Source organism: Acipenser ruthenus, chromosome 10 (genome assembly GCF_902713425.1).
Source record: "Acipenser ruthenus chromosome 10, fAciRut3.2 maternal haplotype, whole genome shotgun sequence".
NCBI lineage: Eukaryota > Metazoa > Chordata > Actinopteri > Acipenseriformes > Acipenseridae > Acipenser > Acipenser ruthenus.
In genome coordinates, this window is record NC_081198.1 from 6,567,093 (window position 1) to 6,582,070 (window position 14,978).

At 35.1% G+C, this 14,978-nt stretch overlaps 1 protein-coding gene across 6 annotated transcripts; it reads left to right on the top strand.

The window, feature by feature from the left end:
• Positions 1–1,588: 1,588 nt before the first annotated feature.
• On the top strand, positions 1,589–11,639 carry LOC117407341 (far upstream element-binding protein 1-like). Of its 6 annotated transcripts, none has more exons than XM_034012270.3 (22): positions 1,589–1,762; positions 2,704–2,806; positions 3,487–3,549; positions 4,383–4,421; positions 4,773–4,812; positions 5,229–5,278; positions 5,372–5,443; positions 5,679–5,736; positions 5,841–6,003; positions 6,091–6,189; positions 6,262–6,381; positions 6,538–6,640; positions 6,879–6,979; positions 7,266–7,401; positions 7,662–7,822; positions 7,937–8,085; positions 8,175–8,254; positions 8,424–8,549; positions 9,004–9,078; positions 9,559–9,621; positions 9,946–10,097; positions 10,464–11,639. In XM_034012270.3, exons 1-22 carry the CDS (start codon positions 1,670–1,672, stop codon positions 10,470–10,472), a joined length of 2,055 nt encoding a protein of 684 aa, XP_033868161.2. In that variant the 5' UTR covers positions 1,589–1,669; the 3' UTR covers positions 10,473–11,639. The 6 variants fall into 6 exon arrangements, with proteins under 6 accessions (XP_033868161.2, XP_033868172.2, XP_033868190.2 ...); XM_034012281.2 differs by having other exon boundaries at positions 6,262–6,366; XM_034012299.2 differs by lacking the exon at positions 9,004–9,078.
• Positions 11,640–14,978: the final 3,339 nt, after the last annotated feature.

The following is a 14,978-nucleotide window of genomic DNA, read 5'->3' on the forward strand; positions in this document are numbered from 1 at the left end:
GTACCTCACCTCCTCTTGTCTAGAATCGTCAAATCAAACGTTTGACGATTCTTTGACGTGTCCTGAGGGCACTCTGCAAGTGTGAAGTGCGAGGGTTGGGTAACTAGCTATAAATGGTGGCGAATTTATGTGACTGACTATTACTATGTTTTTCCTCCACTAAAAAGAAAAACGACCTCAAAATAAATACATGCTACTAATAAATCTGATCAACATGATTCCATTAAAAACACATTTATTAATGGACAATGCAAAAAACAATGATTCAATACATTATAATGCCTGTTACTAAATATAACTTAATAACAAGTGTGCAATAAAAATACATTTAAAAAGAAAAAAAAACATTTAATGAAGCCAGCTGATTCCAGCCATTAAAATATACTGTTTAAAATCATAGCACTCATTTTTCAGGTGTGGTAAAAATGCATGAATTTAATGAAAGACAAGTAAAACAACTGTGCGGTCCAGAGGTTAAAGAAAAGGGCTTATAACCAGGAGGTCCCCGATTCAAATCCCACGTCAGCCACTGACTCATTGTGTGACCCTGAGCAAATCACTTAACCTCCTTGTGCTCCATCTTTCAGGTGAGACATATTTGTAAGTGACTCTGCAGCTGATGCATAGTTCACACACCCTAGTCTCTGTAAGTTGCCTTGGATAATGGTGTCTGCTAAATAAACAATAAATAAATAAATAATAATACTAACAAAAACAACAATACCACAGGAAAAGATTACCCCACTAACAATGTCTCAACTTACCCCTCCACAACAATTTTAGTTATGTTTGTAGGGCAAAAAAAATTTTGAAGGCACAAACTGATTTTACCTTTTTTATAAACAAATTACACTGTACAGAAACACAGCAGTTCACTTAGTATGTGCTTTATTTCTTTGGCTATGAGTCAAATATCCAATTCCTCAAAAATGACTTCATGGTGTGAAAGCAACTTGGCAACTTGAAATGATATACCTTGTAAGCTTCCACACACAGAGATGGGTTAATCATGCTACCACAACTGCTGTCAAGGAAGCATGGCAGGAAGCTAGGGTGGTGTCTGAACTTACCCCTAGCCCTGCAGCAAACAGGAATATCCCTTAGAAAGTGTCCTGAGGGCACCAGGTGATTCTTAATGGTTAGGTTTTGGGTTAGGTATTCTTAATGGTTTTGGTTTCGGTATTGGGTTTGAGGTTCGGTTTTAGGGCAGGGGTTGGTTGGGGTTGGGGTTGGGGTTGGGGTTGGGGACGGGGACGGGGACGGGGACAGGGTGGCTTGATTTCGTAGAGTTGCCGATCTCTGGAAGTGAAAGGTGGGAGTAAATGGCAAATGCCCTCGAATCATCTGATGCCCTCAGGACACTTTCTTGGGGATATTTCTTTATGCTGCACTAGTCCCGGTCTCTCATACTTTGCGCTCGATTATATATATATATAGGACCTAAAGTAAAAATGTATACCGATAAAAGTGAACGCCCCGAGGTTAACCCCGCCCACGGCTTGATTGAGTTTGTCAGAAACCTATCAGCGTGTCACTTTGCGATCTCGCGATCCCTCCCGGGTGTTCTTGTCCCTCCCTCGCTGTGTCGCACTAACTGTTCTCACAGAGACAGACGGCCATCTTCTCCTTTCTTACACGAGTCGGCTGCACGTTGGGAGTGAAACTCAGAATGGCTGATTATTCGAACGTAGCTCCCCCATCTTCGGGCTCAGGCGGCGGGATGAATGACGCGTTTAAAGACGCCCTCCAAAGGGCAAGACAGGTCAGTGTTTAAGTTTACTGGTTTTTAAATCGTGCAACGGTGTTAAAAATAATAAATTTGGAGGTTTAAACATGAGGGAGATCTGAAGCCTAAGGGCCTAGTTCTATTGAAGTATTTCAATAAAAGATTGGATACCTAACCCCCACCATCTGTTTTGCCGATTCGATAACATTTTAAATTAATTTACAGTATAACAGTTGTTAATCTCCTGTTTTAGTATACTATTGTTTGCGATTAGCGGACACCAAGAAATTGGACGCCGTACCGGAATTATCCAGTCCTTTGTTTATTTTTTTCAAGGCCCTCGTACTTAACACGCAGCAGTTGTCCTCCGAGAAACAACTTTCTAATTAAAAGGGATGGGTGAATCAAAACACGTTTAATTTACTTGGCGTCACATGTTCGTATGCATTAATTAATAAAAACTTTTCATTGATATTAATTTTATAGGGAGCTCTTTAGAAATACGCTACAACGTTATTTTTTTCTGCAGTACTGTAATTTACAAATATGGTTGAACAATGTTTCTGATGGGCAATAATGAAATTTACTGAGGAAAACATTGATATATATATATATATATATATATATATATATATATATATATATATATATATATATATATGAGAGAGAGAATGTAAAGCAAAAGTGAGTGGGTGGGATTTTATTTGTTTAGAATTTGAATGTCTTACCGATATATTGTGTGTTAAAAAATAACAAATAATTTGGTAAAATATTAGTCAATATAGAGCGCTGTAACCAGTTTCTAAAGTTTGCATTTACAGTTTGTCAGACAAGATGTTTGTATCTGGTGCTGTACGTTTACGTTACCCACTTGAGTTCCGTGAATACTTCTCTGATAATGGAAAGTCAAGTAGTCTTTTTACATTAAAAGTAAAGGTAGTAAGTGACTGTTAACATTGTTTTTTTTCACCTAACAGATTGCTGCTAAAATAGGTGGGGATGGGGCTGGGGCTGGTGCTCCTCCAGCCAGTACAAATGACTTTGGATACGGAGGTCAGAAGAGGCCTTTGGAAGATGCAGGTGAGTTTATCTCGCCCAAGACACAAATATGAGCGTATCCAGTTCTAAACTTGATTTATTTACTTCCATACACAATTCTTTGCAACGTACTGATTTATAATTAAGTGCCACAACTGCAGTTCTCCTTTTCTGTATCTCGCCAGTAGTAGAAATCCATGGCAATACTAATGGTGCCATACAAGATAATTTTGCCGATATTTTGTCATTGTATAGCCCGAGTGGATAATTTTTTCCTGGTTGGAGACACGCAGTGGTTTTGATTCTGCTAGCTGCATATGTATAAAATAGAATGTCCAAAAAGTAACATTTTGATTTGAAACAATCAGTGCTTTTGCATGGATTATTTTTTAGTTTCTACAGTTAACATTTATAGAGATTACTAGTGTCGTGTTGTATTAAAACAAATTATGAAAGTTGGGTGATTGTATTGAGTCAAATGTGTTACACTTGCGAGCGTTTTTATTGAGGTTTGGCCGTTTGTGCCAATGTGTACGTATTGGCTTGTTTAACAGTGGTTTATACTGGAAACTGTTTAGTCTTTTAGTACTACTGTACCTTTGAATTTGATTGTGTAGGAATCTAGATTTGTGGTACTCCTTAGTACAGTTTAAATTGAGTAAGACAGAGGTAATGATACTTCAGCTTATGCTTGTCATGTGTTCTTTTTATTTCATGTGTAGATGACTCTTGGACAAGTCTGAGCAGTAGAACACACTGGGAGGGAATGTCCTCTCCTTTCAAAGGCAGGAACTTTTTGCTTATTTAACCTGTGTGTAGTATGTGAATGTGTAATATCTGTCAATCAAGTATTAATAGTAATCTTCCCTACACAAATTGGAACGTTTGCACTCCAGCAAAAAAAAAATAAATAAATTGGAATTGGCATTTGTTTTGTGTTTTAAAAAAAAAAAAAAAAAAAAAAAATCAAACACAGAAGTTTGTGTCTGCACGCTTCGGAGTTCCTGCTAGGACCTTTTTTTATAAACTTGGATACATGGATAAGCACTACATTCATATAGCCAGGATGAGAAAATGAAAAGTTCCTTTTATATATATATATATATATATATATATATATAAATATAAATAAAAAGTATATGCAGGGAAAAGCACATTTTTTACTAAAACAAATTGATGGAATGGTATAGGATGTTGTCTTGTTTTGGGGAGGTTTTGACCTTTTTTTGTCATGTCAGATAGATTTTTTTATTTTGAAAAACTTGTGATTTTGATGAAGTGCAGTTGGAAAAGTACATCTAATAACCAGTGGTTATTTCTAACCCTAGTCCTTTTAAAAGCTGTCAGTTCCTTGCCTTGAAAGAACATGTTGTGATTGCTATACCTCGGTACACTATTGAGAGAGAATGTTTTCCATCGTCAGTTATGATTTTTATAGTCCTGGTTTAAGACTCTAGTTTGATGAAGGCTAATAACATTCATGTTACCATTAAACAGTATCTAATACGTTTCTTAGTTGAAAAACATTTTCTTTTCAGGCTCTAAGATTTGCTGCAATGGGATACCAAAAAACAACATTCTAGGATCGCATTATAGATAATTTTCATTTTTGTTACAGATCAACCAGACTCCAAGAAGGTTGCCTCCCAGAATGATCGTAAGTATTGTTAAATTACTGTTGAAAACAATTAAGTTACATTAATTAAAGTAAGACTTGGATGTTTTTTTTTTTTAACTGCATAAACTTAAGTGCAGAATGCAGTGCATTCAAATATATTGAGAATGTTTATATATGTAGTTTTATATATAAGTTAAGTGTTGCAGGGAATTAAGACTAACAATATTAAGAGCTTAACCCTGAATTATAAACTTCATTGGCCACTTAGTTGGATTAAACACAATTATGGTTGTCTTTACAACATTATTGTCCATATAAGTGATGTATGAATAAAAATACTAAAAGCCACTTAAGGTTAGCTGTTTCATAAGTTAAATTTTTTTTATACAGCATTTGGCTCACCAATGGGAGGAATGGGTGCATCTCAGAGGTAAGTGCGCATTTATTTTCATTAATCAAACAATGCAAGTTTAGTGGTTATTTCAGGAGATGCAAATCTCTGGTAGGGTCTGTCATGTACCCAAACTAACTTGTTAATGATAATTCCTTGCATATTTTGGTCTTTTCAAAATGTAAGAAATGGATGGTAACGATTGAAGTTCTAGGCTTTATATTCAGCACTTCAGATGTTATGGAACAAGGATATAGGTCCTGACATAAAATTGGGTGAGAGAATGCAGGCTTGTCTTGGGAGCTGTAGTCTACATTTTTTTTTATAAGAGTCCATGTTTTAATAGTTATCTACTTAAGTTTCACTTACCCAATTTAGAAGTTAAAAAGCCTTTTAATGTGTAGTAGTTTTATACATTTATTGATCACTGAAGTTTTAACTAACTTGTTTTTTAGGTCGGTCGTTACAGAAGAGTTCAAAGTTCCAGATGGAATGGTCGGATTTAGTAAGTATATCAAGTTTGAGACCAACTTCCTTTTTATTAACTTAATAGAAAACCTTCCTGATTGTCATTGTCGTGCAATTTTTTGTTTTTTAGTAATTGGCAGAGGTGGTGAACAAATATCTCGCATGCAGCAGGAGTCTGGATGCAAAATACAGATTGCCCCAGGTAAGCAATGGTAAAATGTATTTTAATAACGTCAGCATTAGTTAAGTCTAGACTATTGCATATCTTGCAGTGCATTTTGATTAGACATGAATTGAAGTAGTACTATAAGATATACTTTGTAGTATGTATGTGAAGCACTACTTTACTAGATTACAAAAGTGATAGGTTGTAACATTTTATTATAAGCGTTTACATAATTTGTGTCCTAACTGTTTAAAATTATTTATCTTTCTAGATAGTGGTGGTCTTCCCGACAGATCAGTCATGTTAACAGGTTCTCCCGATTCGATTCAGTAAGTATATTAAATGTATTTTGGCATTAATATATTTGATACAGTATACTTTCTGAAGTGCATAGCTACTGGTCATACATTTTGGAAATGTTATGTTTATTTAGGTCTGCAAAAAGCCTATTGAGTGAAATTGTAGAGAAGGGGCGACCTGGACCTGTCTTCCACCATTCAGATGGACCAGGAATGTCGGTTCAAGAAATTCTGGTTCCAGCCAGTAAAGCTGGCTTGGTAATCGGAAAGGGTGGAGAAACAATAAAGCAATTGCAGGTGAGCAAACACATATTACAGTTCACATTTTAGTTAAAGAGTGCACTGTTTTATTGTATGCAAGCAACTTCTTTTGTCGCATATCAGGAACGTGCTGGAGTGAAAATGGTGATGATTCAGGAAGGACCACAAAACACAGGAGCAGATAAGCCACTCAGAATTACAGGAGAGCCATTTAAGGTTCAGGTGAGTCAATGCCCAAGTTTTGAAATAGTTTTGTAAGAAGTTCATTCATCTAATTTTATTATGTATTTACAGCAAGCTAAAGATATGGTGATGGAACTTATCAGAGATCAAGGGGGATTTAGAGAACAACGTAATGAGTATGGATCCCGAATGGGTGGAAATGACTGTGGCTTAGATGTAAGTGAGACACAGGTACTAAAGATTTTTTTATTATCAATTTTATTTATTAACTGAATTTAAATTGATATTTATCATGTCCGTATGTAGTTGTGGTTTGTTAAACAAATGACACGCTACCTTGATTGTATTATCTTTGTTAATTGTTTTGCTTTTCCTTATCTTTGTTAGGTCCCTGTGCCACGGTTTGCAGTTGGTATTGTAATAGGCAGGAATGGGGAAATGATTAAGAAGATTCAGAATGATACTGGTGTCAGGATTCAGTTTAAACCAGGTATGGTTAATACAAGGGATGGGATTCTTCTGGTGCGCTGGCTATTGTGATTCTACATAATGTGATCAGTAATTTAGGATTAAACATTTAATTTGTATAATGATTTCAGAAATGTGTTATAGCCAACAACAATGGTGTTCTGCTCAACAACTGACTGTAGCTAGGACAATGGGAAGGCATTATGATAAATGTGAATTCTTTGAAAAGGCTAAATCTAAAAATTTAAATGATTTCTCAGATGATGGAACCACACCAGAGAGAATAGCTCAGATAATGGGACCCCCAGACAGATCCCAGCATGCTGCAGAAATCATCAGCGACCTCCTGAGAAGTGTACAGGTTTGCTTATTTTCTGTTGCAACATGTGTATGTATTTAAGCAAACACTGCAGTCCAATGTGGATTAAACATCTAACTTTTTATAGTTGCAAGCATTGTCCAGTTGATGTGTCAACATTGACAGGAAAAGTGTATTATAAACTGAAGACAGCCGTTTATTTTTTTAGATCTACGGTATTGTATTTGTTTTTAATTTGTTATAGTAACTTAAATGTTGCGGTTGAGTGCTGTTTAGTATTTAACAGCTTAGTTAGCATAGAGCTAATGGGGATTTGCTATCCTTGTAGACTGGTGGACCTCCTGGACCAGGGGGCCGGGGAAGAGGAAGGGGCCAAGGCAACTGGAACATGGGTCCCCCAGGTGGACTTCAGGAGTTCAGTTTTACAGTTCCCACTATGAAGACAGGGCTAATCATTGGAAAAGGTAACCATGTTAATTGTTTGAAAGTTATACTTGATTGTTTTGTGAGTGTACTGAAATCATTATCATAAAATAACATGAAACAAATTAGAAGGTCTGATTTCTGTCTTCTAATCGCATGTGTATTAAATGCATTATTGAAACATCACCAAGAGAACTTATTTAATGTTTATAGTATCAAGTAAATATTGCCAGCTAGATAGGATGGAGCCATGTTTTAATGTGTGAACTTTAAGAAGATGTTAACATGTTTGTTCTTTCAGGTGGTGAAACTATAAAAAGTATAAGCCAGCAGTCTGGTGCAAGGATAGAGCTACAAAGAAATACTCCTCCCAATGCGGATCCCAGTCTCAAAATGTTCACAATCCGTGGATCACATCAACAAATTGACTATGCCAGACAGCTTGTTGAAGAAAAGATTGGAGTGAGTGTAACTTGTACTACATTTTAATAACACTTGATTATTGGCGTTGGCAAGAAAAGTAGAAGGCAGACAAATATTTTAAGTAGATTACATTTATTTAAATTTTCATCCTAGGGTCCGGTGAGTCCATTAGGGGGTCCTCATGGCCCACCAGGACCTCATGGAGGTCCAGCCCCACATGGTCCCCAAGGACCTCCGGGGCCACCAGCACAAATGGGACCTTACAACCCTGGACCTTACAACCAGGGACCTCAAGGACCTCAGTAAGCATACACTCAATTCAATGCAGTGTTGTTGGTGTTGTGTGTTGTTTTTTTTTTTTTTTAATGTATTCTGTATTTATTTTTTAAAGTGGTCCTCCAGCACCATATCAACCACAAGGATGGGGTAATGGTTTTCCACATTGGCAACAACAAGGACAGCAAGACCCAGGTAAGCAGAAAAGCTCAGACTTAATTGGGAATTTGGGGTAATACTTTGAGTAATGTTGCATTACATTTTTGTAGTTAACATTTTTGGCATATGTATAAATTGGGTGTACTTTATGAAGTGTTTTGAATGACCTTTTTGTGCTGTGCATGTTTATTTGCATGTTTCACAGGTAAAGCAGCAGCAGATGCTAATGCAGCAGCATGGGCAGCTTACTATTCTCAGTATCAGCAGCAACCACAAGCACCAATAGCAACTTCAAATGCTGCTCCAGGTTCAGGCCAGACAAATGGACAAGGTAAGTAAATGTTTTGGCTTGTAGCATTTTTAGCATGTTATACCAAAATGTGTGGATTTTTCGTTCTTTGTTTTTGGTTTATTGCGAAGTAAACCCGAGTCAATTAGCAATCTGCTGAGGTATATGAGCAAAATCCAGGAACTTTTTTTTTTTTTTACCGTTACCTCAATCCCTAAACTGTCTTGCACATATACCTAACAGGTAAACTAAAGAAGTGCATATTTGTTGCACACATTCAACAGATATATTTTGCCGCCTTTTGCAATATAGAGCTTGCATTCAGCTGCTATATGGTAGCAAATTAGAATTATATGCAACTTGCTTTACCTTTGTGAAGGTGAATATGCATTCCAAACATTTAGTTGTTGAAGAAAATAGAAATGCAGGTAGAAAACATTAGCGCAGTCTTTCAAAGAATGGTTACCAATTACTGCAATTGTACCATTTTTAACAGGTGACCAGCAGAATCCAGGTCAGAGTGGACAGGCAGATTACACGAAGGCCTGGGAGGAATATTACAAGAAATTGGGTATAAAGCATTTTGAAAATGTAGATTTAGACAGAACAGTGGAGACAGTATACAGAAAACCAAATATCTTTTAAATCAAAATACATCAAATTTCAAAGATTATTATAAAAGCAACCATTACCTTCAAATGGTCTCTCTTTTAAAGCAACAGTGGGTTTTTTTTTTCCTCCAGTCCCCTTTAGTATTTTTAGGTGGGAACTTGCACAGCATGTATTCTAATCGGTGTTGTGCAATATATAATTGCTTTTAATCTTTCACAGATCTGCTCAAAAGAAGAATACAAAGCAGAAAAATGGCATTATGTATTGTCTTTGTGAAATGTACTTGTTGGACGGTTAGCACCATACGTAGTATTTCAGAAAGCAGAGAACACAGTAAATATATACTCTATATAATGGAGCATTTAGTTTCGGGTTAAGCTGCAAGTTATGACCATATACATTTGAAAGATTGTAGCAATAAAACATTTCATCCTTGCAGGCCAACAGGGGCAACAGCCACAGGATTACACAAAGGCATGGGAGGAGTACTATAAAAAGCAAGGTATTAACTTTTTCAAGTGAAAGTATAGAAGCCAGTAAGATGCTTTAGAATATGTATTTGTTTTCTTGTTTTTCTAAGTGAAACACAGCTTTCTGTAGTATAAATGATATGCATGTAAACATGTGTTCTGTGTTAATTGGATGAAAAATGTTTACAATGTACAGTTTAAATTAGACAAATTCTGAAATTTGTCACAACCAAGAGTCAAGTTTAACCAGAAAAGTAATTTTAGATTGCCATAAAGTGGTGAACATTGTCATTGGTCTACATATACATGCCACTAAACTAACCACCATTCTTTCTCTCCTTCAATCAAATGTAAAGGTCAGCCAGCTCCAGCTAGTGCTACCCCAGCAGCTGGCCAACCAGACTACAGTGCTGCATGGGCAGAGTACTACAGGCAACAGGCAGCATATTACGGGCAGGGAAGCCCGCAGGCAGTGCCTCCACATCCACCAGCACCACAAGCACAGCAGGTATACACTTCCTAAGGGTTGAATAGAACATTAGGTTGGTTTGTCATAATCCACACGTGTGTGCCTAAGTTGCTACAATTAATAGATCTTAAAGAAAAGGTACTTGATTGCATGCATTAAACAAAGTTTCCCCCCTCCAGGTTGTGCAGAACATTCAGAGATGGTGCTGTAACTTGATGTTGCATGCATTAAACCAGTGTTTGTACTAAAGAAAATACATTTCTCCTCCAGGTGGTGAAAAGTATGCAATGATGGCAACATACCTACTAATTCCTTTATTCCCTATGCAGGCTCAGACCTTGTAATTAGCCTAATTGTTCTTGTTGTTAACCTCATATGTATTTCTTATGTATCTCTTCTGCACAGGGCCAGTAATGTGAAGTGGACATAGAGTATATGCTTCATTGTCGAAAAAAACCTTTGTTAAATGTTTGGATGCAGACGCCTTGATGAAGATCTTAATTTCTTTGGTTTAAAAACCGTTTAAATAATAATAATAATAAAAAAAAATGTTTAGAATAACCATAACGGAGGCGATTCTTGTATTAAGTGAATGGTTTGTTTTTAGTATGTGGTTAGATTTGGACATTCCAGCACCTGTATTTCAACTTATGTGGTCTATGCTTCTGTTTATAAACTGTAGTAATTTCCATGTATATCATCTCAGTTTTAAAAGTGGCTGTTTTGTGTTTTGCAATAAAACAAAATGAAACCTCCTGTGTTGGTAAGTTGGGTGGAAATACATGGGTAATTCTGAATCATGCAAGTTACTTTGTGAAAACAATAGCGTACGCACTGAAGCTTTATATAAACTCTCCTAGCCTTTTTTTTTTTTTTAACTTGAATTAAGTGAAAGTAGCTGGTGTTCTTTGACCCTCTTTAGCAATGGTAAATGCTCAGTAAGTTTTTAATTTTGCAGTTGTCTAAAAATGTGAATCTGCATTTTTTTTTGTTAATGAGAATATTGCTTGTCTTGCAAATAAGTGAAGTCCTCGTATTGCGTTTATTTTTATTTTGGTGATATTTTTTTTTTTAGATCACTTGTTTTTATCTCTAGCTGTTTTTTTATTTTTTACCAGCTTTCTATTTCTGTGATTTTTAGGAATAGGAAACATGCATCTGTAAATATTGCATTGGCAGCATACACTTGTTACTTATTCTATTCAGTCTAGTACTGTAGCATGTTCACTGTACTGTATAATAACTTTACCTGAATGCTGACTCGAGATAGACTGAACTGTTAATAAGAGCACACCTTTTTTCCTCACAGGGAAGTTTAGAAAAGCGGTAAGCAAAAAGCCTAAAGTATTTTACTAAATGTTCCCATAAATGTGACTTTTTACTGAACATTTTAGTTAAACTGCTGCTTTTTTACAGCACAGGTAAATGCATTCTGTATATTAACAGAGGTTTTCTTTACAAAAGTACTGATTTAAAATTTCTCTTTTGTTGTCTCAAGTCATTGTTTGCTTTGTATATATTTGCTGGCTTTTTTTTTTTTACTCTGATAATTTGATTAAAAGAAAAACATGAATGCAAATAGTTTGCCTTTCCATTGTCTTAAAATGCATCCAGCGTAGAACTAGATGTGTAGGGCTGAGGAGCCCTATGCTGTGCATCATCTTTGATTTGTGTTCCTTCAAGGAGCATTGCACTGTAAGTACTAAACATGAATACAAAATAACTGAATTGTCTGCTTCTCTTTCAATGTATTTCTTTGAGAGATTAAAATGTAGTGTTTTTAAAATAGCTATGAAATGTTTTGAAAAAAAAAAAGGTAGGCTCTTATCTGTATATGGGTAAGTATTAAAATATTGTACCAAAACTTTATATACCACTTTCCTTACATATTTTTATATATATTTAATGCCTTATCAAGTTTATTTAAATGTAAACACTTTTAGGGCTTGTCTATCATTATTAATCAGACTTGTGTGAATTTTGGTTATAGCATAAACTGGTAGTTTAAGTATCTTTTTTTTCTAGAGTACTACGCTTTTTAGGGATGCTTGCCAGCCTGACCGTTCCCTTTTGGTACTCTGAAACCGTGAGTTGACACCAAAAATGTATCAAGTTAAGCAAAGTTGCCCTTAAATGTAAAATGTACACTGTCATATAGTAATTGTTTAGAGTGTGCTGATTTTACATCAATGCTAATAGAGTAAGAACGTTTTTAAATAAGTGGAAAGGAGAGATACTGTTATACTAGTTTGTATTTATTTTTTAAAAGATTAAGGTCTGCAAATTCATTTTTAATAACTTGTATTGTAGAATCCGTTATTGCATTCTCATTTGGTTTAATTAACAGTAAGGTTATCATCGCTAAATGTATTTAGTTATCTGTAAAATGAATAGCATGTACAGTAAACGAGGTAGCGTCTCTCAGAAAACCTACATTTCTAAGCATTATGGTCCATGAACTAGTCATTCCTGTGATTCAGATAGAACATTTCATACTGGAGGCTGTTGAATTGGTTCATAAATGAATGGTTGAATATTTACTGATCGCAAACAGTGCAATATTTAATCTTTGCAGTGTCACCCAGACCTTGCACCTTAGGTTCTGCTGCAGTGTGCAACAGGTAAGCATAACCTAAGGACACCAGTGTTTTGAATTGTGAATGATTTGATTTGCTTTTGTAGTTGCAGTAAATGTTTCAAAAGTAATTCAGTGTTCTAAAACTTATAATTTAGGGAAGTTAAGATTCTATGTATAGTAAGAAATGCTTAGACATGGCAACAGTCATTTATTTATAATTGCAATTAATTTTCTATTTGTATCCAAATGATTATTAAATGAATTGCATGATGGCCAATTGTTCAACTTTAAACATATCTAATGAAGGATAGCTTACTTGTTGGTAGACCTCAGCTGTTGGGATATTGTATCTAGACTGCATTATGCCTTAATATGAATTGTGTGGGATATCTACAATACCTTGATTTACCGGGATCTTTTTATGTATACATTTAAAAACAAACATTCTAAGAAATGTCAACGTGCATCACTGAAATGGCAGGTTCTACACTAGCTTTTTACATATTCCTTTAGTGTCTTTTTATGAGTGATTTTGTATGTTTTAGTAATCTAGTTATACAAAAAGAGTACATTTTTCTGAATTAATATATCCATGCCTCAACCAGTTTTAATTGCCTATCTCCTGTATTTTAAAGTTGCATGCAAATAGTTGGTAGTATGATGACGGTCAGTTTAACAGCAGACCATTTTTGATATTAGATGTGTTTTACAGTATAAATGTTGGTTTAAAAAGTGATGCCCCTTAATTTCATTTTGTAGTGTTATATATATTTGTTTTAAAAATGCTGCCTTCATTTTCACACACAGTGTTGAAGATACTGCAAGCATAGTTCATAGAATCAGGCCCTGAGATAGTTTGTTCCTAAGGAGGAATCCTTTGAGTGTATGCCACTGGTGAACATAGACCATTCAAGGGCTCCAGTTTATAAGGTAAATTCGAGGAACTGTTATGATTGAGAAATTGTTTCAGTATAGGGTCTGTTTCTGGATTATGTATTTCTTTAGAAATGTAATTTTTGCATTGAAATACTATATAAACGGATGTTTATATGTTCTAAAAATGCACCTTAGTACTGCTTTGTAGTAGTAGTATTTATTTTTGTTATTTTTTTAAAAATTTTTGGGCTTCAGTTTCACTGTCATTTACTGTCTCTTACATTTGAGGAATGCATATGTTTTAATTCACAATTGTACAGTCAGCAGTTTAATTTGAATTTAGCAGCATACGTAACCATTATTTGATATACAGGTATTTGCAAAAGCTTTACAGTAGATCTAATGCTTTAAATTTAACTTGTATTATACTCTGAGCGAGATATATGTTTGAGTAACCTTAGTGTTTGGCAATATAGTGTGTCGATTTTAATGTCATGTTTAAATATAACATACACTTGCGAGTTTTATATATTGCCAATTTTATGTATGGCTGCACATAATCTATATACATGTGAGATGCTGTGTCCTCTTGAGGAAAGTGTTAGAAAATGACTGGGTGTAGAAAATAAGACAGCTTTATGGGGAAATATTCAAAAGGGGAGTTAGAAGTACAAATAAAGTAAATGGTGAAAAATGCATTTGTGTGTAATTTAACAAGTATCTGTTCACCTTTTGAGTGTGCACATTAATTGTGAATTGTTTTAAAATAACACAAATAAACTTATATTAGCTGAAATATGCATTGTGTGAATGTCTGTCTGTTTTTAGTGGTGGTTGAAATAGTGGTTGAAATCTGCTTAGTATTGGTTTGTGTATTTCTTTTGTTATCTGACAAATGAGAACCTTTTTTGACACACCCAGTTTGTTTTGCCCTTATGGTTGTCATATGCTAGCAGTTTATTTGCTTAACAAAATTAAGCCTTTCTAAATGTCTGCATGTTTTATATTGTTCAAATGGCTTGATTTCTGGAAATAGAACCTTGCTACATCATGTCAACCAATGAAAACAAGCTGTACAGATTCCAGATGTAGCTTAATCTGATGAAATGGACATGAGTTTTACTTCAAGCTGATTTATTAAGTATTCCCACAGATAATGTAAGTGCACCTATTCTGAGAGAGATTTACCTGTCACTGTGACATAATACCTTTTTTAGGGGCTGTCCAAAATTAGTTTTCTTTTTGCAGGAGGATTTTTTGGGGGCTGTATGATTTCTAAAAAGCTGCTTTTTATATTCAAATTGTACACATTCATTATTTCTATGTAGTCTTCAGTGTTTTATTTTTTATTTTCTATCTGCAGAGGCAATATTAGGAATTCATATTTTTCTCAAACAAAACTATGGTATGGCCTTTATGGTATTAGCAGGGAGCATCAGCATCAAAATGTGTTTTGTTTTGTTTTT